This window comes from Anolis carolinensis, chromosome 4, assembly GCF_035594765.1.
Source record: "Anolis carolinensis isolate JA03-04 chromosome 4, rAnoCar3.1.pri, whole genome shotgun sequence".
Lineage (NCBI taxonomy): Eukaryota > Metazoa > Chordata > Lepidosauria > Squamata > Dactyloidae > Anolis > Anolis carolinensis.
Window position 1 is genome coordinate 146,708,291 of NC_085844.1, and position 27,599 is coordinate 146,735,889.

The following is a 27,599-nucleotide window of genomic DNA, read 5'->3' on the forward strand; positions in this document are numbered from 1 at the left end:
CCAGGTGCAATTCAAGGTGGTAATTTTGGTCTTGAGAGTATGGAAAAGTATGAAACAATGTGGAACAAAAATATCTGAAAACCTATTTCCTCCCATATTAATCTGTCTGTTTGCTTAAGTCATCCAAGGTTTTATGTCAGACAGTTGTCAACTGGAGACAGAGCCTTCTCTGTAGCAGCATCCCACCTCTGGACTCCCTTCCTTGGTATGGTATCCTGAAATTCTCTTCCTAGATATGCTATCCCACCTCTGGAATTCTCTTCCTAGGTATGACTGCCTGGTGATTGGTAGAAATTAACTGCATGATCCCCAAACATAGCTGATTTTCTGCTAGTTTTGCTTTCTGCTTTTGACTACTGCTTGTTTATATCGGATGTTTTTAGTTAACACAGACGTGTTACCTATAGACATGTGTTTGTGTGTAAAACTGAGAGAGAAAAATGAGTTAATACTGTTAGTCAGGTACAAGTGACATGTGTTATGTTTAGGACATCATAACTGCTTCATATTCTCGTTTGCGATTATGGCACTATTTTCATGACCACAAAGTCACCCTGAAAGTCACTTCAAAGCCAGTCAGCCATTCAGAGGTCTGAACTATTGATGCGTGGGACGCTGAAGAATGATGTGACCAGTATCTTCTCTATGATGCAGTTTTCTGCTTACAGTGTCTTTCACGCATGTCATACTACAGCAGTGGTTCTCAAGCTGGAGTCCCCAGATGTTTTTGGCCTTCAACTCCCAGAAATCCTAACAGCTGGTAAACTGGATGGGATTTCTGGGAGTTTTAGGTCAAAAACATCTCGGGACCCCAGGTTGAGAACCATTGTCCTACAGGTTCCTACAACACAGATCTCAACTGCACTGAATTGTTGTCTGATTTTTGGGTTTCAGGGGCGGGATGGGAAGATAAAGTGTAGCCACAATATCCCGGCTACATACTTGATGCAAAATCTTAGACAAAATGTGTCAAATTAATATATATATATAATCAAGTGTTGTGGCCAACAATTCTTAGATGTTCCCAATTCTCACTGCTGCATGAGACAAGACCACTGACATGATGTCACATGAATGTGTTGTTTCAAATAACAGTTTTGTTCAGGCTTGTTCATACACATTAAAAAAAATGAGAGATAGCTTTACCTTGCAGTCCATCTTAAGTATATGGTGAGCAATCGTCTTTGCACTGTTGTTAGTGAAAAACTCCTTCACCCTTTTTAACATGGCTGTCTCCAAGGGTTTGTTTTCTGAGGGAAGGAGTTTTGACTCAAAATGGTTGGGCTGGAAACTGGAGACCATCTCAAGAACAGGCGCAACAAAGACGTCACTCTCGTTGCTCATCTCTGTCTGGGCTGTTAGTGGGTCCACAGAACTGAGGAAAGAATCTCTATTGTCCAGGACCAAATAGTTCGGCTCAGGATGTGTCCCATTCTCCTTAGTAGTCAGATAGTCTACAAAGTTGTTCTTCTGACATAAAGATTGCTTTGAAATTCTACAGTCTGCGGGAAGAGCTGCATTAAGTTCACAATAGAGCACTTCTGAACCGTGTGATGGCCTCAGAAAGGGCACTTTACTGGGTTTAGGGGGAGGCTTCGGGTAGAGCTGGCTATCTGAACCCCTGAGAACATCATTTATTTGCAACTCAGAAGCAAATCTCCGAAACATCAAGGGACTCAGAGCAGGTTCGCTGCCTGTCCTGAAGGCTGGAGACTTTCGGCAAGGACTGGTTTCTGCTTCAGTTCCCTGAGACAGGTGTCTTGAACCTGGAGGTCAATATGGGAAAGAAATGAGACAGTATTAACAGATGTCAAATGGCAAAAGACCATGAAATGCTGGTGAAATCTCAATGGCAACTGAAGCAAACAGAGAGACAGGAAAGACGACTTCCCAACCCATCTCAGAGCACACAGCAAAGAGTTGGGAGCTAAGGAGTCACACGGTTTGGTCACAAAAAACCACAAAGTGTGTCAGGCATTCCTCCTCATCCCAACAGTTTCACAGGTAGAGTATAAGGAGGTGTTGGGAGCTCTCAAGGACAAATCATCTCATTAAATGTCTTATACAAAATTTAACAGGAAGTAATTTCATTCTCTCTGTTTTTTAGAGAAAACAAGATTATTCCTACAAAAGCACTCACTCACAAACCTAACTGGCAGATTTTCATGTTTGAGAGAGTGTGCGTAAACAAAATGCATCATCATCATAATCATCATCATCATCATCATCATTATTAACTTTTTCAATGTTTATGTCTTATATAACAGGTTGTGTTTTTTAATTAAATTTTAGTGTATTTTTTCTGTGTCAGGAGTGACTTGAGAAACTGCAAGTCGCTTCTGGTGTGAGAGAACTGGCCATCTACAAGGACGTTGCCCAGAGGATGCTGGGATGTTTTATCATCCTGTGGGAGGCTTCTCTCATGTCCCTGTATGAGAAGTTGGAGCTGACAGATGGGAGCTCACCCAGATTCGAACTACCAACTATTCAGTCAGCAATCCTGCCAGCTCAAGGGTTTAACTCATTGTGCCACTGGGGACTCCCTTTTAATTTTAGTGGTTAAGTCATAATTTGTTTATATATGTTGGGTTGTCAATTTTCGTTATTATGGGTGTATTTTTGTTGTGTTCGGGCATTGAATGTTTGCCTTTTATGTTTGGAATCTGCACTGAGTCCTTCTGGAGAGATAGAGCAGAATATAAATAAAGTTATTATTATTATTTATTTATTTATACAGCACCTCCCCCCCCCCGAGAGGATTCAAGGCAGCTAACAGTCAAAGCAGAAGTTTACTCCAATCAGATGCCTTCCATATATGTTTGGTTGCAGTTCATTCCGAGACTGCATAACCAAACATAGCTTTTCCAAGCTCTGTCATTCTCTTCAATTCATCTACAGTATTTATATAATTTATATCCTGTCTTTCTTCCAAAGGGGAGGGTCCCAAGGTGGCTTACCAAAATAAAAAATAGCTATAACAATATATAATAAGTCTTTTAAAACAATTACACAAAAACACAATCAAAAAGTAATCTGAATAGTCCATGACACCACATTAGGGTGCCTTGTATGGCTTTCTGGGACTGCTTATTCTTCTCTGATGGGAAATCTTTCAGATTACTTGAATTCTTCACAATGCCACATACTGAAGATGTGTCACTTACAGAAGGGTGGGGAAACACACATGTTCCTGGATTACAAGTCTGAGATACCCCAGCCAGCAAATCCAGTGGCGAGGCATGCTGGGAGTTGTATTACAACATAATGTAGAAGGCCACCATGACTTGAATGAAGTTCACTGGGAAACTCCACCCAAATGGTTCCCCTTCTGCTATGCAAAGTGGCTGTACTGTCACATTGCTCAGTGGTGACTGTGATAATATTATGGGCTCTACAGTCAGAGGTGGAACATCTCCAGGGCTTTAAACAGGAGCCAGTTTGTAACAGAAGCTGACGGGCAAAAGCAGAAACAAGAGAGTGTGACTCATAGGAAGAGTCCCACATTTTGTATGGAAAGAACATTTCCTGTAAAGAGAACCTGAGTACATAAGGAGTTATGACAAGCATGAACTCCGAGGGGCTGCATGGCTCACTCGGGATCAATCAGAATGTTAATTGCTTCCAGAAGGGAGGAACATACCAGAAAAGGCATTTGAGGCCCAGTCTTTGAAGAAGCAAAACTCTTTCTGACGTAATAGTAGATCTTGTTGATGGGAAACTTTAACTGGGGTGGAGGAGAGAACAGAGCCATCACCCTCTCCCCCCTTAAAATGACATGAGGCCAAGCCCATTAAATGTTCTTCCAATTTGATTGATTCCTCAAAATTAAAAGAATATAGCAAGGACCACACTGGATCAAAGAGAAGCCCCATTTAACTAGATCTCCTGTTACTATTCTGCCCAAATAGATGCCCCTGGGAGACCAATAAGTTAGACATGACAACAATAGACTCCTTGTCTGGTCATGTAAGTGTGATTTATTGTCTGGTCATGTAAGTGTGATTTATTGTTATAATTGTATTATTTTACTTTGTTTAATAATGTGTATTATGTTGTTATGTAATGTTTGTGTTGCTTTTATTACTGTAAACCGCCCTGAGTCCCATTCGGGAGATAGGGCGGTATATAAATAAATTATTATTATTATTATTATTATTATTATTATTATTATTATTATTATTATTGTCAAGTTTGCGAGAACTGGATAATTTATTTTCAGGAAGGAAGAGGTGGGACATACAAGTAATGGAGAAACATGCCCTTCTCTGGCCTGATGGTTATTTCGGTCACACTAATAAATTTCTAGTGTCGCAGTAAACAAGTACACAGGTAGCATTACCAGCAAAATGATTTATAGGAAATTAAGAAAAGAAAAATTGGCCAAGACTGCAGGTCTATTGGGTAAGGTAAAGGTTTCCCCTTGACATTAAGTCTAGTTGAGTCCGATTCTGGGGGGTGGTGCTCATCTCAATTTCTAAGCCAAAGAGCCGGTGTAGGTGCCTCCTAGGTCATGTGGCCAGCATGACTGTATGGAGCACCATTACTTTTCTGCTGAAGTGGTACCTATTGATCTACTCACATTTGCATGTTTTTTAACTGCTAGGTTGGCAGAAGCTGGGGCTAACAACGAGAGCTCCCTCTGTCCCACGGATTCAAACCACCAAGTTCTGCAGTTTAGTGGTTTAACCCGCTGTGCCACCTCAGCTCCCCCACTTCTAAAACTTTTTAAACTTTTTTGTCTACTGGGACAAGACAAAATATACAACTTGCCAAGAGAATCTTTAAAGCAGAAGTTCTGTGAAGAGCATACCCCATTAATCAATCTCCACTTCAAACATACCTATTGGAAGAAAACTTTCTGACTGGTGAGCCTTGAGAGGGAACCTTTTCTCCTGCACATGGTCCAAACATGCTGGGTGACTCCCACTTTTTTCTTTGTTTCTGAAAGGAGAGAAAGAAAAATGGTCCAATATGATACTTTTGACAGTTCAGGGTTACATTTCCACATGCTTCCTTGTCTCCTTCAGCAGCCAATTTAGTTCTGGGGAGAGGAATGAGGGAGGTATACACACAAAGAAAAAGGTGTGCCACTTGTAGGGCCAGCCCAGGACCTTTTGCATGGTGCATCCAGACTGACTAAGAAGTTCCAAAACATCTTGTCAAAATTGAAGCCAAACTGTTTTATTCGTGTGAAATTTTGAAGTTCAGTTTTGTTTTTAATTGCTGAGTAACAAACAATGCTATACAAGGTGTTTTTCTATCTTCCTTGAAAGTAGTAGTCCCAAATTCCAAATACACCTGGCAGAAGCTGTGCTGGAGGACCTGGGTAACAACTAAAGACGACATATTTTGTCAGATATTAGTAAATGAAATGGGGGAGACTACTTCTGCAAATACAAGAGCCATATTATTAAAAATATAGCTTTAATTGATTAATCTATTTCTGACATTATTTAAAATAACACCATGGGGGCAAACTGCAGTGAAGCCATTTTCTTAAAGCAGTGGTTCTCAACCTGTGGGTCTCCAGATGTTTTGGCTTTCAACTTCCAGAAATCCTAACAGCTGGTAAACTGGCTGAGATTTCTGGGAGTTGTAGGTCAAAACACCTGCAGACTCGCAGGTTGAGAACCAGTTTTTAAAAGTCTATCAGAAGGTGGAGCTGAGACTGTATCAGAGCAAGAATATGGGGGGAAGCTTTTTCACTTGTAATGTTTACAAAATAATACTCATCACACAGTAAAGATATGGAAAGTCCCACTAGAGATATAGTCCTTTTGAGGTGCAATTGTGTCTTGAAGTGCTTCAGAGGAGAAGGCTGCAGTACCTTAAAAGATTTCCCCGAACTGAATTCTGCTCCCTGGCCAGGCGGTTGCACATATTGAGGCTGAGCCTTTTTGGAGTATCGACTTGTCCTTCAGGAATGCTGCCTTCTCTTTGCATGCCTGGGGAAATGCCATATTTCTCCTCCAGACAACGCAAGGGAACAGTCCTGTTGATGGGCTGAAATATAATTGCTCCGCTCTGCTTTGATATCGGCCGGCGGTTTCCTACATAGCACCGAACCAGGCCGGGGATGCTGTCAAAACTTTCGTCTTCAAAGCAGTACTGAACGCGGCAGTAAGCTTCATTGAGCCTCAAGATGGTTTTATTGATCTTGAAATGCTGAGAGATGTTTTTCCACTGACAAGTAAGGACAAAATTCCCAGGGCTGGAAAGCGAGTCCCGAATCAAGAAATCTCCATCTCTTTGAATGAGGCTTTCTGCCACCTAAAAATGGAAACAAATGAACTGTTATTGGATACTCATGTGAATTACATTATTTTACTGAAATCCATAGTCTAAGTTGTTTTTAAAATTTTTGCTAAAACAAGAGCACTCGTTGACACAAACAGTTTTCTTTTCCAAAAATGGGGTGTTCGTGGGACGCCAAATTATGAAAAACCTAGTTTCCCACATATTCCCTATTCCAATGTGTCACAATCTTTCAGCCATGTTCGGCAGACTCCACTAAACTTTGTTCCTTTCGCCTTTCCAGAGATTGTCTTACTCAATAACTCTTTTCTGTGCTAGTGTCAGATTTTACTCAACCATGCTCTCTGTTTTCTGGCATTGTCCAAGGTTCCCAGTGGCTGACACAGATAATTTTAGCTCCTGTTAAAAAAATTGGCTCTTGTAAAAAGATTTGAAATGACTTCTCAGCTGAAATTCTGACTGATATAAAAACAGAGGTAGAATCCAAAAAATAATGAGAAATATGAAAAGACTATATCATCTTGGAACAACCATTCTTTTACAGACTGGATGACCTCACAGGGCTCTCTGGAGGGGAGAAAATATGGAAGCAGGAGAGGCCCACTGAAGAAAAGGCAGTATATAAATACAGCGAAAAAAGAAACTAAAGTGCATATTTAACAGTGCTCCGTCAGCAAGGGCATCCTCATGCACTTTAATTAAAAGGCGAATTACAGAGCACATAAGACTCTGAACAGGGAGCAATGACCTCAAGTATGTTGCTGTTTACACTCGATCAGGATTATAGTTTGCCTTCTTACTCCAAACAGCTGATTGCCATTTGTATACTGTACTCAACTGTGAAGAGCTTCAATCATCAGGGAGTGAGAGTCGCTCTAACCTTCAGAACACACCTCATTCACTTTGTTTCCCACTCAGATGAAGTTGCCTGCTGTGTTTTCAATCACAACACAACTAATTATGGACTGCAAGAGCTCACAGCAGAACAAACCATTTAATCTCCAAGGCTCCTCATTGAACTCTTTGTTCTCATTTGCTGCTACAGAATAAGCAACAAATACTTTTGGAATTTTTCGAGGGACAACAAACTCAAATCTGTGAAATGATCAGAATGCAAAGAGCTTTGGGTACAGCTGTGCTAGAAAGACGCACGGTAAAGGTAAAAGTTTTCAGCATTAAATCTAGTCGTGTCCAACTCTGGGAGTTGGTGCTCATCTCCATTTCTAAGCCAAGAGCCAGTGTTGTCTGTAGACACCTCCAAGGTCATGTAGCTGGCATGACTGCATGGAGCGCCGTTACCTTCTCACCGGAGCTGTACCTATTGATTTACTCACATTTGCATGTTTTCTAACTGCTAGGTTGGCAGAAGCTGGGGCTAATAGCGGTAGCTCATGCCACTCCCCGGATTTGAACTGCCGACCTTTCGGTCAGTAAGTTCAGTATCTCAGCAGTTTAACCTGCTGCACCACCGGGAGCTCCAGAAAGACACAAAGCTGTGATGAAACACCGATGCTGCCGTTTCGTGCCTTCATGCCATTCATGACTTATGGTGATTGTAAGATGATCTTATCACAATAGTTTCTAGGGCTGAGTGTCTGTGGCTTGCCCAGTATCACCCAGTGGATTTCTGTGGCTGAGTGGGGAACTGAACTGTGGTCTTCAGAGTCAAAGTCTAATACTCAACCCATTATACCACGCTGGTTATCATGTTCCAACATGGAAAGGTACGAAACAACAGAATCCACTGTATAAGCTGCACTCTCTTCTCAGTAACTCAATCACTTGTCCCAATCAAAAGCATAGTGTTTGTTATTATCCATGGTATCAATGCAAAATTTGGAAAGATCTGCCTTGTGGATACAGAGGTTATACTGTAATGGTACTTGCACTTTGGTAAAACCCCTACACCATATGTCATGATACATTAAAATCATTGATACAATAAATATGCCCTGTTTTAAAAGCTGTAAGTAATACAGTAATACCAAACAGCAACAGAACAACAAAAAGTGGCAAGAATGAGTTTAATCCTTTCCTCCTATTAGTGGTCCAAATGAAAATTACTCCACTTCCCTAACTCCTATTTTCAGTGAGATGGAAGTCACTTTGGGAGAACAGTCAACATTAGGATGTGGGATAAGAAGGCGTCAGCTCATTATTATAACCTCTGATCCCAGTGCTTTTCTTCCTTGGCATTGTTGATATATGTTAAGACATTAAATCAATGTCATGCCTACATTATTCCAAATGCCAGGCATAATGTTATGAGGCAGAAAAAGTAGTAGACTTAGCTCTGCTTCCTTATCGAAGTGTCCTAGGGAATACCTCAGCTGTGACCATGATGGATATCAAAGGTTTTTCAGCTAAGAATGAGTGGAAAGAAGCAGAGGAACTATCTTATTTCCATTCAGTCATCAGAGATAAGGAGGGAAGTTAATACGTGATCAGGGCCTGAGGAGAGCAGGAGAAGCTATTGGACTGAATGGAAACTCCTACAGGCTACACCTAGACCAGATATTGAGATTTCATGTCCTAGAGTGCATCTACACTGGGAAATTAATGCAGTTTGACACCTCTTTAGCTACCATGGAATTCTGGGATTTGTAATTAGGTGAGTCACCAGCCATTTTTCACAGAAAAGTTTAAAGACCTTGGAAAATTACAACACCCATGATTTTATAGAATTGAGCCATGGCAGTTAAAATATTGTAAAACTGCCTTCATTTTATAGTGCATATGCACCCCAGTCATATTGACCCTGGTGGTGCAATGGGTAAAATCGCTGAACTACTGAACTTGCTAACCGAAAGTTCGGCAGTTCGAATCCGGGGAAAACCTTTATCTTTCCCTCTGCACTCCAGTCATATTAATTCCCAAATAATTTCCTTCTTTTATCCCTAGGCCAGTAAATCCTAACATATCCACCATTTCCAATTGCCAGGAACAAGTTTTTTAAATAAATAAATATGCAAATTTTAAAGGGAAAAAAAACCCTTGAAACTATGTCCCGATATTCAAAGATGTCAGATGTTCAGTTTGGCAGCTGGATGGATGAAAGGGGGAAGGAGGTGAGCTGCCCACCTGTGATTCAATAAAATACTCAGGAGAAAAAAATATGTGAGTCGCACACTATTTTAGTGTCTTTATCACTGGGTGAAAAGATTTACTGCAAGGTGAAAGGATTCTCTGAGAAGTACAGACAGATAAATCTGCTAAAAACTTGATGAATGACATACGATGCTACATATAAGGTTCAATTGGGGAAAGGGACACATGTGAGGTGTCTGAATGCCATTAGTTTTGTTAGAATATCAAGAGAAATATTGAGATTATACTAAAGATCATAGAATAACCTCCAAACTCCCGTAAATGTAGCTTGCTTAGGCTTCCATAGAAGCACAAGTGTTTCATCTGAATGGCTCTAAAATGTCATTGTCAGTCAATGCATTCCCTCAATGGATTTCATATTCTGGTCTTCTTTACTGTAGTGTAATTAATTCACAACCTTGGAATAGTATTGTTAATGAATTCTCATTTATCATCAAAGAAGCTTTAGTTAATAAACATGTAAATTTCGTGGCCATTGGTTTCTGTTGTCCCTGAATGGTTTCCAGGACTGATATCCACAGGGAACTCGGAAGATCTGCATTTTGATCACCAACTCATGCTGTTTCAGTTGCATTTGATTAAAACAGTAACGGCTGCTTTCAGACAGATGCTGGGGTCCATGTAAAAATTATTAGAAAAGCCATGAGAGAAGGAGAGAATAAATGTCACTTAACATCTTAAACGTTCCAAATATGGATTCCTGAAAAATCATTCCCACAATATTGTTAGAGATGGGAAGGCCTGTAAAAAAACCAGTTTCCCCCATTTTTTCCCAGTTTTTTCTGGTTATTTTCAGCCCGTGTCCCATTTTTGCATTTTTCCCCAGGCCTTCCCACCTCCAGATATTGGTCATGTTTAGCCAGGTTTAAAATTACCGCATTCACATTTCCTGTTAAAATGATGGCATTATGTAGCCACAGTAATATGTAGTATGTGCTTTTAAAAATATTGCTATTAGAAGCCCTGCAATCAAAATGATCAGTGAAAAAATATGTATATACTTGAGTTATTTATTTATTTATGCATATAATAAAAGTGAAAATCTGTATGTGTGTATGTGGCAGAGGTGTCCACTCACACAGACAGCCTCCGGCCTTCACAAACAGGCTATAGTTCCCAGTGCTGTGGAGCCACCAAGTCACTCTCTCCCAGGACATTGCAGGTTACAGCGAGCACATCTCAGTGTTCCTTTCTCTCTCCATTTGCATGGCCCCGCCTACTGCCTCTCCCTTAATCCTTTCTTACCCTTTCCTATGCACACAGCAAACAAAGGAATTGATCAGTAACTGAACATACCGGAGAGGTTTGGGGAGAATTCACCATGATTTATAGGAGTTGTAGGGACTGGGATGTATAATTCACCTGCAATCTGAGAGCACTCTGAACCCCACCAGCGATGGACCTGGCACTAACTTGGCACACAGATCCAACATGGCCAAATTTGCATACTGGCAGGGTTTGGAGGTGATTGACCTTGACATCCACCCATATTCAGAGAACACTGAACCCATCTGATGATGGATCTGGACCAAACCTGGTATACAAATTCAACATTGCCAACTGGAAACACTAGTGGACTTTAGAGGTGATTGTCCTTTATCTCTGGGAGTTATAGTTCACCTGTATTTCGTGAGCCTTCTGACCCTACCAATGACAGATTTGGACTAAACTTGGTACACAGACCCAATGCTGCCAACTTGGGGTGATTGACCTTGGCATCAGAGAGTTATAGTTCACCTGTATTCAGGGAACACTGAACCCAGCAGATGACAGATCTGGGCCAAATTTGGCACACAGACGCAACATGGCCACCTGTGAATACTGGAGAGTTTTGGGAGGATTGTCCCAAGATTTTTGGGAATTGTAGTTCACCCACATCCTTATGCATTTTCTAATTGGAGCATTCATAAAAAACAACAGGAAAGACTGAGTTTTTTCTAAGAAATAATGTAACATATGACCAAACTGATATTACCTAATATCAAAAAAAAAACACAAAAAAAAAACAAGGCCCTTTTCAAATAACTTGGGCACTGCTGGGTACCCAAGCTAGTTTTAAAATAAACATATTCAATATGTACTTATTTGGGTGTTCAAAAAACTGAAGGCCTTTTGTACAGGAAAAGCTATCAGAGAACAATAGAAAAAAGGCAAAATATAAAAACCATAAGAATTTGACTGCTATATGTAAAACTGAAAGCTGATATTTTCAGGACAGATAGGTTTTGTAGCATGTAGTATATTCTGTACTTATGTGACAAACCTATAAACAGGGTTTTCCCCTGACATGAACACATGGCTGTATTCCCAACTACAGACATTTAAGACATGGTACAGAAGATTATTTTAGATCTCAAATGCTAGTGATATAATTGGATTCAGAAGCTAAGTATACAAGTTCATGGAGAGTTAGAATGGGTCAAAGGATACAACTAACTAAGGGATTTCAGCATTGATCACGTTTCTCTATTCAGTCGCAAGATGAATGATAATTAAAGGTAAAGAAAGCAATCCTGGGATCTTCCATACTTGAATGATTCACTACTGCTCTAAATGGGCAACACATACAACAGAGTTCTACCAGACTAAAACTTGGAAAAGTTATATTTCTGGACTGCAACCTTCATAGTTCCCCAATCTGCTACTATGATGCGTAGTGGGCGATTCTAGGACTTTTGCTCCCAAAAAAGTAATTTTTCCAAGTTCCAATCAGATTGATACTCCTCTTGCTGGAAGAAATAACTTTCTGTTTCATTTTCACTTATGTATATAAATGCTTCTCTAATCCGAACGATTTGTTCAGGTCATCTCACTGCTTTTAAAAATAAGTGATAGATGTGCCCTATCATTCATATTCCTGTCTTAAATATTTCTGATCAACTGGATCCAGTTTGAAAAAAAAAGGAGGACAAGGAGGAGGAGGAGGAGACGTAACCTTATTGCTTCCCTTGAAATGCTGGGTAGAATGATAACATAGCTAAATGTCACAAGCAAAACCAAATGGAGGAAAACAAGCTGGCAGAAGTGCCTGAATGGGGGACTAAGGCAAGACGTACCTGGCGTGGAATACGTCCGTGATACCAGGCGTGGCTTCGCAGATCTTCACTGCTCATCTGCAGCTCCTCTTCCAACTCTTTCTTCAGTTTTTCTGGGGAGCTGTCCATTGTCACCTGCCTCTCCATCACCTGCCTCTCCTTGGAAAACTGATAAAGAGAAAGAAAGAGTTTGATTATTCCAGATCTGGTAAGAAACTCCTTATCTTTCATTTTCCCCCATGTGTCAGGAGGTCCACAACAGCCAATGGAGCTTGTGCTCTGCCTCCCTCTAAGACTTTGATCATCTCTAAGCAGTAGCTGTGAAGGCTACCGCCAGGTGAGAATCTAGGTAATGATTACATGTTGCAAAGTGTATCATAAATGTCCCACCTGGATGGCGGAGATAATAACTGGTGTGCCTACCTGCTGAGTCATTTATGGACTTTCTCCAATAAAAATGTTTCACATAGAAGAAAGAAAAAGACCCTAACTGGAAAGAGAGACATAGTAGCTCATTTTTCAGCCACATGGTTTATAAAGAACAGTCCTAAGTTCAAGCCCTGGCATCTTCAGGTAAGGGCTGGGAAAGACTAAAAGCTCCAGTGACTGCAGACCAGTCAAATCAAACATCCTCCAAACATTTCAGGCTCCAACTCCCATCAGCTCTGGCTAGTATGATCAATTGTATGGGACTGTAGTTCAAAACACTTGGGGAAGGCTGTTGTTGGCAATTCAGCACTGAGTACACAGGAGAGAGTTTCATCTGCTATGGCCTGCATTGTTGATATGGGCCGATACTTCATACTTTTGTCAGGCTAAAGCATGGCTTTTCATCAAGGCCTTTGGGCTTAATTGATTTCTTAAAATGTACAGAGTTGGGCTGAATTCTTGTTAGTGAACTATGCCAATACAGTGTTCCCTCACTTATTGTGGGGGTTACATTCCAGGACCACCCGCGATAAGTGAAAATCCGCGAAGTAGGGACACTAGACTTTTCTTTAGGAAGGAAGTAGAAAGAGGGAGGGAGGGAGGGAGGGAAGAAAGAGGCAGGGGAACATGGTGTCACCTCCTTCTCCTCCCGCTGCCGTTTGGGCTCCTTCTCCACCCTGCCGCCCGCACCCGACTGAGACCACCATCACTGTAAATCATAAGTTTTTATGATTTATAATATTATTTTAGTGTTTATTTAAAAACCGTGAAATAGCGAGGGAGTGAAAAGCGAACCGCAAGAAACGAGGGAACACTGTATACAAGGGGAACACTGTTATGCCGTGAAAGTGCTGCATGTTTCTTTGCTAACCACCTTGGTCTAGACTAGAGACACAGAAATACCCAAGTGGCAGGCACAACTGCCTGACTTCTAAGGTGGGTATAGGCAGGCCTGTAGCTGGGGAGTGGGGGGTGTGGGTTAGGGGTTCAAACCCCCCTCCGAAATTTTTCAGGTTAAAAAAAAACCTGGTTTACTCATGAATTGGCGGGGGGTTGGACTAGATGGCCCATGAGGTCTCTTCCAACTCTATTATTCTATGATTCTATGAATTTTAACTGGTTAACCAAATCCCCATGCTAAGTCTATGAGATGCACAAAATTAAGAGTCCCTCCAGGCACTATCTCAAGCAGATATTGACAGGCCTGTAGCGGGGGGAGGAGGGATTTAAACCCCCCCCTCCAAATTTTCAACCCCCCTCCCCCCAAAAAAATTTTCTGGCTACGGCCCTGGGTGTAGGGTTTGCTATGTTTTTTCCCATGTCAGGAGCCATTTGAGAAACTACAAGTTGCTTCTGGTGTGAGAGAATTGGCCATTTGCAAAGACGTTGCCCAGGAGATACCCGGATGTTTGCTGGGGGCACAAGAGAAGCCTCCCACAGGATAGTGCAATGATGCAATGATTGTAAACACGAATCCCAGTATTTACAAGGTCCTAAATACAGCTTACAATATCACAAATATTGAATGGCACATCAGCCTATAATAATGACTTTGTATAGGTAGTACTAGACTCAAATTTCACATATGGTTCATACCAGTTGCGAGTTATGCCCAAACACTGTAGTGAAGCAAAACCAAACAAAATAGAAATATATTCCTAAGAAAATGCCAAACCACATTTTCTAATTTTTGCAAGAAGCTCCTGCAGTTCCTTCCATGATGCATCTAACTCTGTTCCCCATAGAACAAGATGTGTGAAAGCCACTCCCAGGCAATGAATGCTTATGGACAGCAGTGACAGCTTCCCAGCTCTTTCCCCTGAAGTGTTCCTCTCCACTGGCAAAGATAGCTGAGTACATCACATAATCTCCCCTGGCCACTAAACGAGATCTCAAGTGTGACGAAGGAGAGATGGTATCATCTTGTCTTCAGACAGCAAAATGTCTTGGACTGATTCTGAATCCATCTCTGCCAGAAACCTTCTGCCACTAACAGCTGTGTTGGTGCCATTGAACAATTGTGCTTTTGGTGAAGCACAAAGAACACAACTGGTCTAATTTTAATTTCATATTCTCTCTGCACCACTTTTTGCATTACAAGTGACCCTCTCTTGTTCCAACATCCCTCTTTGATGGGTTCTTGTTGACATATTCTCACAATCCTTCTTGGCATTATGTCAGCAGTCTGTCAAAAGAGCGGCTCTCATCCTGGGAGCTTTCATTACAGCTCAACTGTTTTGTTTTTTAAGAACACTGCATTAGGAGTTGTAGGGTTAAATTAAAAGCTGTATGAAGAACTAAAGTAATCCTCCCCACATTTTGCTCTTCCCTCTCTAGTCTACTTCTACCCTCTTCCTTTCGAAAGAGAGCAAGGGTTGAAATGGTGTTTTAATTGTGAGCAGCTGGCATTCCTGCTGCTATTGCAGATTTTGTTTCAAAAAGCAGACATCAGATACAATGACATTTTACTCTTACCCAGATAGATTTGCTTTTTTTATTATCTGGATTACTTGTATGTGATGACCTATCTCTCAACAGGACCATAACCTGAAGCAACGTGATGCCTCCAAATCAGTGACATACATGAGAAATCAGTGTCTTCTATTGCCGTATATTTTATTTATATTCCAACTCTAGCCTATGCGTTGGATGAAACCTAGAAGAATACTGCATCTTCTGCTCAAACTTCATCTGTTTTTATTTCCAATCAGTGATCAGACAGAAGAGATAAATTAACCAATTAAATTTTGCAAAGTCTGCTTTGGCTGTAGTATACAAATTATATGAATCAGTTACAATACATGCCATACTAGTCCCTTCTAGCTCCTTGGGGAGTCAGGCAGTGTGGTATTGGAAGGTGAAGAGTACGGAAGGTGGAAGAATGTTGAAGCCACACAAGTCACATTGAAGACACACAAGTCTCATCAAAGCTAGATAAAAGCAAAGACACAAACTAAAGCCACGTCGGAGATATAACTGATTGAGATCCAATTGGAGCTATATTAAAGTAACATCTAGTTAGAACTGTGGTCATGCTTCAAGGCCTTTACCTCCCTTCACAAAGACTGGCAGTAAAACTGTGGAGGAGAGGAAGTTTGAGATCTGTTATTTAATAAATTGTTGTTTTTACTTCAAATGTGTAGCATTCAATCTGCTCCTGGCATCACAGACACCTTCCAAATAAATAGCTAGTGTGGGGGCAGAACACACAGGAAAAACTGGATGTGGACACCAAATTATGCAATACTATTAATATTATAGACTCCAAGTTCCAGAAGCACAACTCCTTTCTCCTATTGAATAACTTTGGGATAGCAAGTAGAAGAGATCTTTCACACCAGTAGACTCCTTGGCCTTGTTCCGTACTGTCTTTGTTCATTAATACTCAATGACACACAAAGTTTAGGATACACGTGTCAGAAATATTAAAAATCAAATAGGTATTTTTAATTATAAAAAAGTGAGTCATGCACTGAAAGAGTTAAATAAGCAAGCATGGAGAGTGAGTAGGCCAAAGCCTGTTAGAGTTAGTGGGCCAAAGCTAGTGTCGTCCTTAGGTGTGTTAGCCTCAGTGAGAGAACGCCTCAGTGTGAGGTCGACCTCAGTGTTAGTCAGTCACAGTGAGAGAAGGCCTCTGTGTGAGTTTCAGTGAGAGAAGCTCCAGGTTGAAGGCCTTATGTGTGAAGCTTCTGGGTGAAGGCTGCAGTGTGTAAAGCTCTGTGAATGCGAAGCTGTTTATCTGCACGAGAAAGAAGCCCAACATGGAAACAAAGAAGGAAGTATAAAGAACGTTAATAGTGTTATGGAAACCTTGTTTTTGTATTTTGCTATAAAGAAAAGCCTAAGGAAGAGATAACATTGGTCTCTGTGTTTTTGTTCTTTTGCTCACTTTTGGCTTCTGGTGCTGGGTCATGGTGCTGCTAATAAGTTACTCTGCTATACATTTCTGGAGAGCGTCTTTTGTTAATAAGCCCACACGTCCAACAACGCATGCCAAACATAAGGCCCACAGGCTGAATCCACCCCACCATGTTATTTAATGTGGCCCACAAGGCTTTCAATGCCAGGGCAACATGGTTAAATGTATACATTCTTACAGTTACAACCAGCACTTTGAAGGCAACCATAATGCTGATGTCACTTCTGGTGAAATGAATGTGACACCCCTGGTCTAGCAGAAGGCTGCAGTGAAAAGACAACAAAAGTAATTGGGATGGGATCCGCATACTCTCCATGCTTATTATTCTGGCCCTACAAAAAAGCACACTAGACATGGAGAAGTCTCCAGAAAAAAAGAATAACCAGTAGAAGTTTTTGCAGTTCTCCTGATAAAACTGCCACTCAAAAAGTCCAATGCAATATGGATTCCGGGAGTATTTGTGGCAGCCTGCCGGGTGCTAAATAAATCTTTCCTTGCAACATCTACGGAAGAAACAGAAATAAAGTGACACAGATATGGAGACACCAGGACGGCAGGCTGCATGTTACCATGCAACGATAACCACAGAAACATTTTTTCCCATGGCTCCGTATTTCCTCTCAGGAACTTGGACGAACTCCCAGGCCCCTCCAGTGAAATGAATGCCTCCCTACTGGGGATGGGAATTAAAAAAGCAGAGTGAATGACACAAATCCTCATTCAATCTGGGACTTTCAATGAATGCTCTAGCTTAAAGTGTTTCCTTTAGGTTCATCTTTATAGCATATACAGTATGAACTTGAAGACATGCATTTTGTTAAGGATGCCCCTCAATAGTTCATTGTAACACTAGTCTACTAAAGTAATTTAGCCATATTGTTAAGAGAGCATTATTCCTGATGGAACTATGCCAAGAAGAAAGGCTCTTTTTAGCTATGACTGTTCAGACATGCTGAGCAGTCCAGGCTGGGTCCATGGTTAATTTTCTTTCTTTCTTAAGTTTTCTAAGAGCTTTAGAAATGGTGGGCTGTATCACAGGGGGATAACAGCTTATATCAGCATTTAGCAAAGCTCCTGGAGGGCAGCAATTCTCAGAATCCCCCATGGCATTCCCATGCTGGCCTAGATATTCTGGGAATTGCTTTAAAAAAGAAAGCCTAAATAATTCTAAAATCACCAGGGTCAATCCTGTTTAGATCAGTGAATAGTGGGTGCTGTAGGCAATATTTTGGAGGAAGGAAGTGGTAAAAACCACATCTGAATATTCTTTGCCAAAGATGATCCCATGACATTCCCATGATTCAACAGGCAAATATAGACACACAGAATGTTACTAAACTCTAGTTTATAAACTTGTATGATAATTTAAGTGATACAACCCAGTAGCCTATTTATATAACCGGATCTTTATAATAGCTCATTTTGTACCCATTTCCCAGTTATCCCAGGGATCTGAACGTATCTCCTCCTATGAGCCTACGAGAACTTTAAGATCGTCTGAGTAGGCCCTGCTCTTGGTCCCACCTGCCTCGCAAGTGCGGCTGGTGGGGACGAGAGGCAGGGCCTTCTCAGTGGTGGCTCCACGGCTGTGGAACTCCCTCCCCAATCTGGCAGGCTCCACCCCTTCTGGGCTTTAGAAAGAAATTGAAGACCTGGCTATGTGTGCAAGCATTTAAAGAATAAGCTCTGACGGCTTCGACTCAGTCTGGATCAAGGATTATGCGCAAGGTTCTTTGGATGAATGGTTTTAAGCGCTTTATATGTTTTAAATTGTTATATTGTTTTATTGTGTACTGCCTAGTTGTTTTTAATTGCTTTATGTTTTATTCTACTGTATTGTTGTTTATTGGCATCGAATTTTGCCCTCAGGTGGGAAAGGCGGGATAGAAATGATGTAAATAAATAAATAATAAAATTGTAAAGGTTTTCCAGCTACAAGAGATGCTGTTTCCCATTTTCTTTCCTTTTTGCTTTTTCGTAATGAATCTTTTGTGAATAGGCTTGTTATAAATGGCTTGTATTTAAATGTGATTTAACGTGGGATTAGATTTTGTCATGAACTTTAACAGACATGTTTTGATCCAGCATGTGATTTCTTTTTATGCTTGCAAATATTTTTAGATTGACTATCAGTGTATGATATCAGTGTATCAGTGTATGTGTATGTGGGGCTGCAGTGGCGTAGCAGGTTAGACCGCTAAGCTGCAGAACTTGCTGACTGGAAGGTCAGCAGTTCACATCCATGGGATGGGGTGAGCTCCTGTTGCTAGTCCCAGCTCCTGCCAACCTGGAAGTTCAAAAACTTGCAAATATGAGTAGATCAATAGGTACTGTTTTGGTGGGAAGGTTATGGCATTCCATGCAGTCATGCCTGCCACATAACCTAAGAGACATCTATGGACAACGCTGGCTCTTCATCTTAGAAATGGAGATGAATACCAACCCCCCAGAGTCGGACCCCCAGATGTCAAGGGGAAACCTTTACCTTTTTATCAGTGTACAGATGGTCAGGCACAACAGATGCCCCAGTGATTACAATATATACTAGAGTATAAGCTGTTTTCAGCACTTTTTAGGGCTGAAAAAGCCTCCCTTGACTTATACTCGAGTGAAGGTCCGTGTTGGCTTATATTCGGGTTGGCTTATACTCGAGTATATAGGTAATCAAAGTTGGACAATCTTAATGTATTAAAGTCTTATTATTATCTTAAATTACAGTTTTATGGAAATATTCAAAAGCACTTAACCTACTGATGCTTCATTGGCTTATATTCGGGTTGGCTTATACTCGAGTATATAGGTAATCAAAGTTGGACAATCTTAATGTATTAAAGTCTTATTATTATCTTAAATTACAGTTTTATGGAAATATTCAAAAGCACTTAACCTACTGATGCTTCATTAATGTAATTGTATTAGAATCTATTTTTATTTTTGAATTTGACCCATAGCTGCTGCATTTCCCACCCTTGACTTATACTCGAGTCAATAAGCTTTCCCAGTTTTTTTGTGGTAAAATTAAGTGCCTTGGGTCAGCTTATACTTGAGTCTATACGGCCCATGTCAAACGATTCTGTTCAAACCTTGCCAATATATGTTTTTAAAATGAACTATTGAGTAGTTTGGGGTTTTATGAAGTACTACCCTGTTTCCCCTAAAATAAGACATCCCCAGAAAATAAGACCTAGTAGAGGTTTTGCTGAATTGCTAAATATAAGGCCTCCCCTGAAAGTAAGACCTAGCAAAGTTTTTGTTTGGAAGCATGCCCCCCGAAGCATGCAGGATTGGTAAATGTACGCAATATAGAGTGTTGTACATGGAAATAACGGCAGTAACAAGAAATTCTTGATAGGACTCAGTTAGTCTGGTTTGTGATAACAACTGCTGTACAGTATATAATAAATGTTCATTTTTTTGTTCAACAATAAATGTGAATTCTTCTTCATGGAAAAATAAGACATCCCCTGAAAATAAGACCTAGAGCATCTTTGGGAGCAAAAATTAATATAAGACACTGTCTTATTTTCGGGGAAACATGGTACAAATCTGACACCAAAGTATTTCAGGGGTTGTTTCAAATTTACATTATATTTCAGACTGCCATAATTCACACCATACTTCACACCTCATTACACTGTTGTCCTTCCGACCTCAGCAAGATGCAAAACTATGGATCAATTCACATCATACTTGATTTATGTTCTTTCAGTCTGTGTAGCTCTCTAAAACACATAATAATCTGTCCCTCCACACTGACTCATAAATAGGTACAGTATACTCAATTTGCACAGTTCTTCTCCTCTCCCGTATTTTTAAGACCGAACAAAGATCACAGTCTTGTCATCTTTTATATTCTGTATGCAAAGTCACACATGCCTGTTCCGCCATCAGAAAAAGAGACAGCCAAATAAGAGTGTGGATCCACTCACTCACAAGCTAAAGCATGGCTCCAGAGCCTTCTTCAAATATCAAGACTCAGTCATGGAAATTCTGAAGCAGTGTCTCTGAGAATGTGTAAAGTGCAAAGGGATTTATATTGGTTAGCCATCTAAAAAATGCATGTTTCAAAAGGTTGCACCGAGGTCTCTAAATTATAATCCCCCGCCCCAACATAGTTACTGGTGAAAGTAATTACTCTCGCTCTTCCTTCATAGATTTGTCATCTTATTTTCCCATTTGTGAGATACCATTCACTCAAAGGCTTCTGTGATAACATGGGAACAGACAGCAACTATCCTAAAGCACACAATACATAACTGTTAATGTGTGCACAAAGGTGATGTGACCATATAATCTTCTCCAGGTCTTAAAGACATCAGTCTTGATCTGATCTTGGAAGCTAAGCAGGGTCCAGATTCCTTCCGGAAGAAACTGAAAACTTGGATGTTCACAGGTGCCTTCTCATAACTGATAATTAATTGTCCATGCACTTTGCCTAGGCCTTGGCCATTCCATGCACTTTATTACCTTTAGTCATTCCCATCCCTAGTCATAGAAGAATATGCATTTTCAGATTTCCATTCCCCTTAAAATGGCCCATGGCCCATGCTGCTTGACTACGGATTGGAATTACTGTATGTTTTAAGTTATTTTAACTTTTGTAAGATGTGTTATTATATTATGATTTTATTGTGTTACTGTTTTTATTGATGTAATACTGTTTTGGGCTTGTCCCAGTGTAAGCCACCCCAAGTCCTTCGTGAGATGGAGCAGGGTACAAATAAAGTTGTTGTTGTTGTTGTTGTTGTTGTTGTTGTTGTTGTTGTTGTTGTTATTATTATTATTATTATTATTATTATTATTATTATTATTATTATTATTATGGTACTTAGATAGGAGACACCAATGAAAACCAGGTGCAGGGGAAGGAACTGATTAAACAAATTCTGTTGTATTCCTTGCCAAAGAAAACCCTGCAAAATACATGGAGTTATTATAAGTCAACAAATGACTTGAAGAAACATACATATATATCCTACATACATATAAGCTACATACTTTCTCTGATTTGAGAGAGAGAGAGAGAGATCTAATATCCTGATGGGTTTTTGAGTAGATGGAGCAATTCCATGTTGCCTTCTGCCTTCTCTGAAGGATTTTATCCACTTCCTGCTGCTACACATAGAGACTCACCATGATAACATTCAATTAAACCCCAGGAGCTGCCTGTAAAAAGCTTCTTATTTAGCACCTAAGTGCTACTGTTGAGCAACCTCAACATCCAGAATATTGAAGATTATTATCTAAATCAAATCAAACTCTACAGTTTGCCAAAGATACACAAAATGAGACAGGCAGGGCAGAACCATTCTGCCAAGGGATTTATAATTTACAATAGCAACAAGGCTCAGGACAATAAATCTAGCATTTAGGGTTGTATGGGGACAATAACAGGTTGAAGCAGGGCAGTGAAGGGGATGGCAATGTTACAAGGCAGCTATTCCTAGCTAATTCTACACAACAGAGAACACAAAGTGAAATATGCTTGGTGCAGGTTCTTAACCCTTTTTATTTACCACTGCTGCTGTATTGACAAGAATAGAAAATGACATCATGGAAATATTAAAATGCATTTGGCAGTCATTTTGACTCTTGGAATTGTCGTGTGTGTGTGTGTGTGTGTGTCCAAGGACAACATTTCACTAGCTCAAAATATATTAGAGTATCCAGAGTATTAGAGATATTGTCTGACAAGATACAGGGTTAGTGTTCACAGTAAATGCTATGTCCATCTAGAAGGTACAGTATACAGTATTTTGAACTGTTTTCAAGCAATACTGCTTAAACATTTTGGGGGGCAAAAAGATTGCTGATAAACCATAAGAGATCCTTTAAGCTCAATAGCAGTGCTCCCTGGACCCCATTGGCCTTTTGTTTTAGAGTATACAGTAGAGTCTCACTTATCCAAGCTAAACGGGCCGGCAGAAGCTTGGATAAGCGAATATCTTGGATAATAAGGAGGGCTGAAGGAAAAGCCTATTAAACATCAAATTAGGTTATGATTTTACAGATCAAGCACCAAAACATGTTATACCACAAATTTGACAGAAAAAGTAGTTCAATGCGCAGTAATGTTATGTTGTAATTACTGTATTTACGAATTTAGCACCAAAATATCACGATATATTGAAAACATTGACTACAAAAATGGCTTGGATTATCCAGAGGCTTGGATAAGCGAGGCTTGGATAAGTGAGACTCTACTGTATATTGAAACTATTTTCTACCTTTCCTTTGAGTTAACATTGAAAATTGTTTATTACTTTGGATATAACTGCAGTCTCTTAAAGTCACGAACAGGCTCATAGTTCCTCTACTTTGCTATCACGGAAACCACAACCCCGGTGAAAGAGAAATCTCAAATTATAGCTTTCCCATGATGGTCATCAAGAAACAGATTTTCAGAGACAGGTTTGGGGCAGGAGAAGGGAATGTGCAGACATATCATTCATTCTAGGACAGATAAACTATGGTTTTGTCAGATGAATATCATTACATCAGATCATTACATCAAAACTACGGCAACAATATCCAGCTTTATTAATGAGATTTTGACACTAATTTGTAGAATCAACAATTTTTTCATCCACATTTTCCCCTTGCCTCTATTTCCTATCTCCACAAAGAAACTCTCTCCCCAGATATAATAAGGCAGAGCAGATACAGTACAGCAATGGCAACTATTGGGGATCACATTTTCCTGTTTAGCCTGCAGACAACGCTGGGGCAGCTTCGGAATAATTGGATCACTGCTGCTAGACTTCATGGGAACAAAAGAGCTGTCATAGAAGAAAGTTTCAAGGAATACAGGAAAAAGCGAGAAACAATGTGAATCTATAGTGAAGGGAGCAAGGGGAGAGAAATCACTGCAGAGATGGAGACAGAACACCCACAATAGTTTACCGCAATGTTTGTCTTCTTGCCAGAAAAGATCACCAACTACACCTACAGCAAGTCAGTACACCATGGCAACCTGATGAGTCTTGGCGCAGCGGGTTAAAACGCTGAGCTGCTGAACTTGCTGACTGAAAGGCCAACAGTTTGAATCCGGGGAGGGGGTGAGCTCCCACTGTTAGCCCTAGCTTCTACCAACCTAGCAGTTTGAAAACCGCTCCAGCAGGAAGGTAACAATGCTCCATGCAGTCATGCTGGCCATATGGCTTTGGAGGTGTCTACAGACAACGCTGGCTCTTCGGCTTAGAAATGGAGATGAGCACCAACCCCCAGAGTTGGACATGACTAGATTCAATGTCAGGGAGAAATCTTTAACTTTATCTATGTGTGCAAGATGGTCTTTTTATTGAGATTTGGGTCCCCTATGCAAATACGGTATTCCAAAATCCCAAGTGCTTCTGGTCCCAAGCATTTCTGATAAGAGTTGTAGTGGTATTAAAAGGAATAGTAATAGTGCCCCAATAATCTTATCAGAGGCTGAACATTTTTTGAGAGCACTACTGCTACATATGTAAGCATTCATTGAAGATTATGATACCAAATAATTGATTGCTGTTTGAAACAAAGTTATAAATGCACCCCATGGATCTCATTAGACTCACAAGTAGCCAAACAAATTATTTTCATTAAGAACCACTTTTTATAGAACATGCATTTTCAGACTGATATGCCATCTCTTGTTTAGACCTGGCTCCCATCTTCAGGATATTTCATTATGTCTGTATATGCAAGTACTCTATGAGTATTTCAAAATCAGAAAAAGTTGAAATCCAAAATACTTCTCATCCTAAGTATTTTGGATCAGGAATATGCCATATTATGAGTTTTCTGATAATGACTGTTTGCCCAAAATTGTTTCCTTCAGACAGAAAACAACAGATGAGGAAATAACATAATTTAATTTCACTAATGGGAGAGAAGGGTTGAATTCACCCTTGCAACTTCTTGTGGTTCTGCTGCTGCTTACTCCCCACCAGCAGCTGATACTTGTAGCATAAACAGTGTAAATTACTTGCATTCATGCACATGATCTATGGTAGTTAGATGACAAGGGGCATAGGATTTGAGCCAAAGAGCAAGCATTATTATATAAATTCTGGCTTTTTTGCACCTGTCTCATATTCCATCCCAGCTTTCCATCTTTCTAGCACTGCTATACCCAAAGGACTTTGCATTCTGATCACTTTCTTTGCCTTCTCAGGTTAGAATTTGTTGTACCTTGAAAAATACCAAAATAATTTGCTGCTTGTTCTGCAGCAGCTAATGAAATCAATGATTTCTGTGTGAGGCCTTGGAGACTAAATCATTTGTTTCTACTGTGAGCTCTTGCAGGCAACGGCTTCTAAATGAGTTGTGTTGTGATTGAAAACACAGCAGGCATCTTCGTCTGAGTGGAAAATAAAGTGAACCTGTTGCATCCTTGAGGTTAGAGGGACTCTTGCTTTCTGATTTTTGAAGCCCTTCGCAGTTGAGGAGAGTACACAACTAAATAGCAATCAACTGTTTGGGGTGAAAGAGGAAACATTCATCCTGACTGAGTATGAACAGCAACATATCTGAGGTTCCTCATTCACCAAGAGGTGAAGGCTCATATGGGTGATATGATATGATTCTTCAGATATCCTGGTCGTGAACCATGTAGGGCTTTATAGCTCACAAAGAAAAGAAAAGTCAAGGGATTGCCTCTGCTGCTGACTCAAATGGCTGCCTCACAATGCTAGTGTTATCCCACATGAGAAAATCCAAGTCCACACCATCCTCCATGCTTCACAAGTGTGGCATGGTTTGCAAAGGCACTGTGCTGTGTGTGTTAACTGGAAAATGAAGTCCATGAAGCCTGCAAAGACCTGGGGATTGATCTGATTCTGTTCTGCTGCTGCAGAACCAGTTTGGACAAATTTTCAGTGTTGACTGAGTACTGTTGGTGAAGAGAGCAGTGTACTCTGAGAGGCCTTGCTATTTTGAGATCTGTTTGCTGCTGAGAAATGAGGGAGAAGAACCAGGACTGTATTCTTCTCTGAAGCAGATTTGTGGACTGGGAAAGGACTATTTATGACCGTAGACTTCTGTAAGTGATCAGAGGGATCATTGTAAATACTTTTTTATCTCTTGAAATCAGTAAAGTTCCTGTATTGTTGTTCTGCAAATCTGAGTGGCATGCTATTGTTCTGCGGGTGACTCTGGATCTCAGGCATGTAAGAGCTTCCATTTATCATCATCAATCCGTAAAAAGTGCATTCCTATTGACAGCAATGAGCCAAAATGTGTGGCTACCAACTTGCCATTATGCTGGCTAGTTCCCCTAACACCCACAAGTAATTTGGGCAACTCTTTCTGGACCTCTGGGCTGTAAATAGAAAATCCTTGAATTTAATTATACATGACACAGTATAGGCCTGAAAATCCTACATTATATTTGTCACATCTATTTTAAAGAGCTGGAAGCCTCCTAAATAGAACCTGATTTCTGCACAAGCCCAGCTGTATTTCTGTACAAAATGATACCCTAGTTTTCCCCGAAGACGTGCGGATTGAACCAACGGAAAGTTGCCATGACAACCTACAGCACGGTTTAGGTATTAGGGACTCATGCCAAGACAGACAACACAGTCAAGACGTGTGGCTCTGATTCCGCTTTGATGGTGAACCCCATGCCTTAAAATTCACACGAACATTTATAGGCCAGGTTAAAAACATGGCTTTGGCAATTTAATAAATCCTGAAAACAACCTTAAGTATAATGCATAAGCTGTGCCTGTTAGGGCTCTCTCCATTTATTCTTGCATCTTCCCATGTAGGTTCCTGGGATGCAATTTCTGGATTTCCCATGTATTCCATAGAGACCTGTTCACGAATGCCTCATGAGTAAAACACCTGTTATGGTGAATGGGTATCCACTTTATGAGCTTTTAGGTCTTAACAGGTGCTCTCAAGGGATAAACTGAACACCAGTAACTCAGAGCTCGAAAGCAACTATGGGGGATACATTCCCTGACTTTGTGCGAATGCATGAAACTGTGAATAACAGCAAACCCTACTGAAATGAGGTTTAGGCCCAAGAATACCGCAGAGTCATAGAATCCTGAGTTGGAATAGACCTCGTGGGCCATCCAGTCCAACCCCCTGCCAAGAAGCTGGAAAATCGCATTCAAAGCACCCCTGACAGATGGCCATCCAGCCTCTGCTTAAATGCCTCCAAAGAAGGAGCCTCCACCACCCTTCAAGGCAGAGACTTCCACTGCCATACAGCTCTTACATTTAGGAAGTTCTTCCTAATGTTCAGGTGGAATCTTCTTTCCTCTGGTTTGAAGCCATTGTTCCGCATCCTAGTCTCCAGGGCAGCAGAAAACAAGTTTGCTCCCTTCTCCCTATGACTTCTCTCATATTTATACATGGCCATCATGTTTCCTCTCAGCCTTCTCTTCTGCAGGCTAAACATGCCCAGCTCTTTACGCCAAAGTGGAAGACCTAGGAAGTGTCCAGAGAGGACACATTTTTTTGGATGTGGATAAATGACACTGCAGAAACCGGTCTGATGGATATGGAAGTACTACTGTAGTGCAAATGACAATAACTAATGTATAACTAGATTACATTATAATTAATTCCACAAGGCATAACTTTGCTCCGTTTACAGTCTAATAGTCCCTTTCAAGTTATTCTTATAGTTAAGAATGTGGTGTTACTAAACAATCCAGGAAGAGCATCACATAGTTCAAAATTTAGCTTTTCATGCTGCTGGCTTCTGCTCTATTGTGGGCATTGGAGCAACAAATAGGTCTATTGGAGGAGGATACCACAGGTCAGCTACCTTGTGTTTTCTTTTTGAACAAGAGCAATGTCTTTGAACTAAAACTGATTGCTTTTCCAACTGACAGAATTTCCAACAGAGATACAGT

The 27,599-nt window shown here is 40.5% G+C and overlaps 1 protein-coding gene across 3 annotated transcripts in view; it reads right to left on the bottom strand.

Moving 5' to 3' along the window:
- The window catches only part of bcar3 (BCAR3 adaptor protein, NSP family member), a 189,972-nt gene that overhangs the window by 16,925 nt on the left and 145,448 nt on the right, over positions 1-27,599 (bottom strand). For all 3 annotated transcript variants that reach the window (XM_008109173.3, XM_003220054.4, XM_008109174.3), the window contains 4 exons: positions 12,420-12,566; positions 5,828-6,270; positions 4,841-4,941; positions 1,147-1,766 (listed from right to left, as the gene is read on the bottom strand). In XM_008109173.3, the coding sequence (XP_008107380.2) occupies positions 1,147-1,766; positions 4,841-4,941; positions 5,828-6,270; positions 12,420-12,566 (1,311 nt within the window). The remainder of the gene's footprint in view (positions 1-1,146; positions 1,767-4,840; positions 4,942-5,827; positions 6,271-12,419; positions 12,567-27,599) is intronic.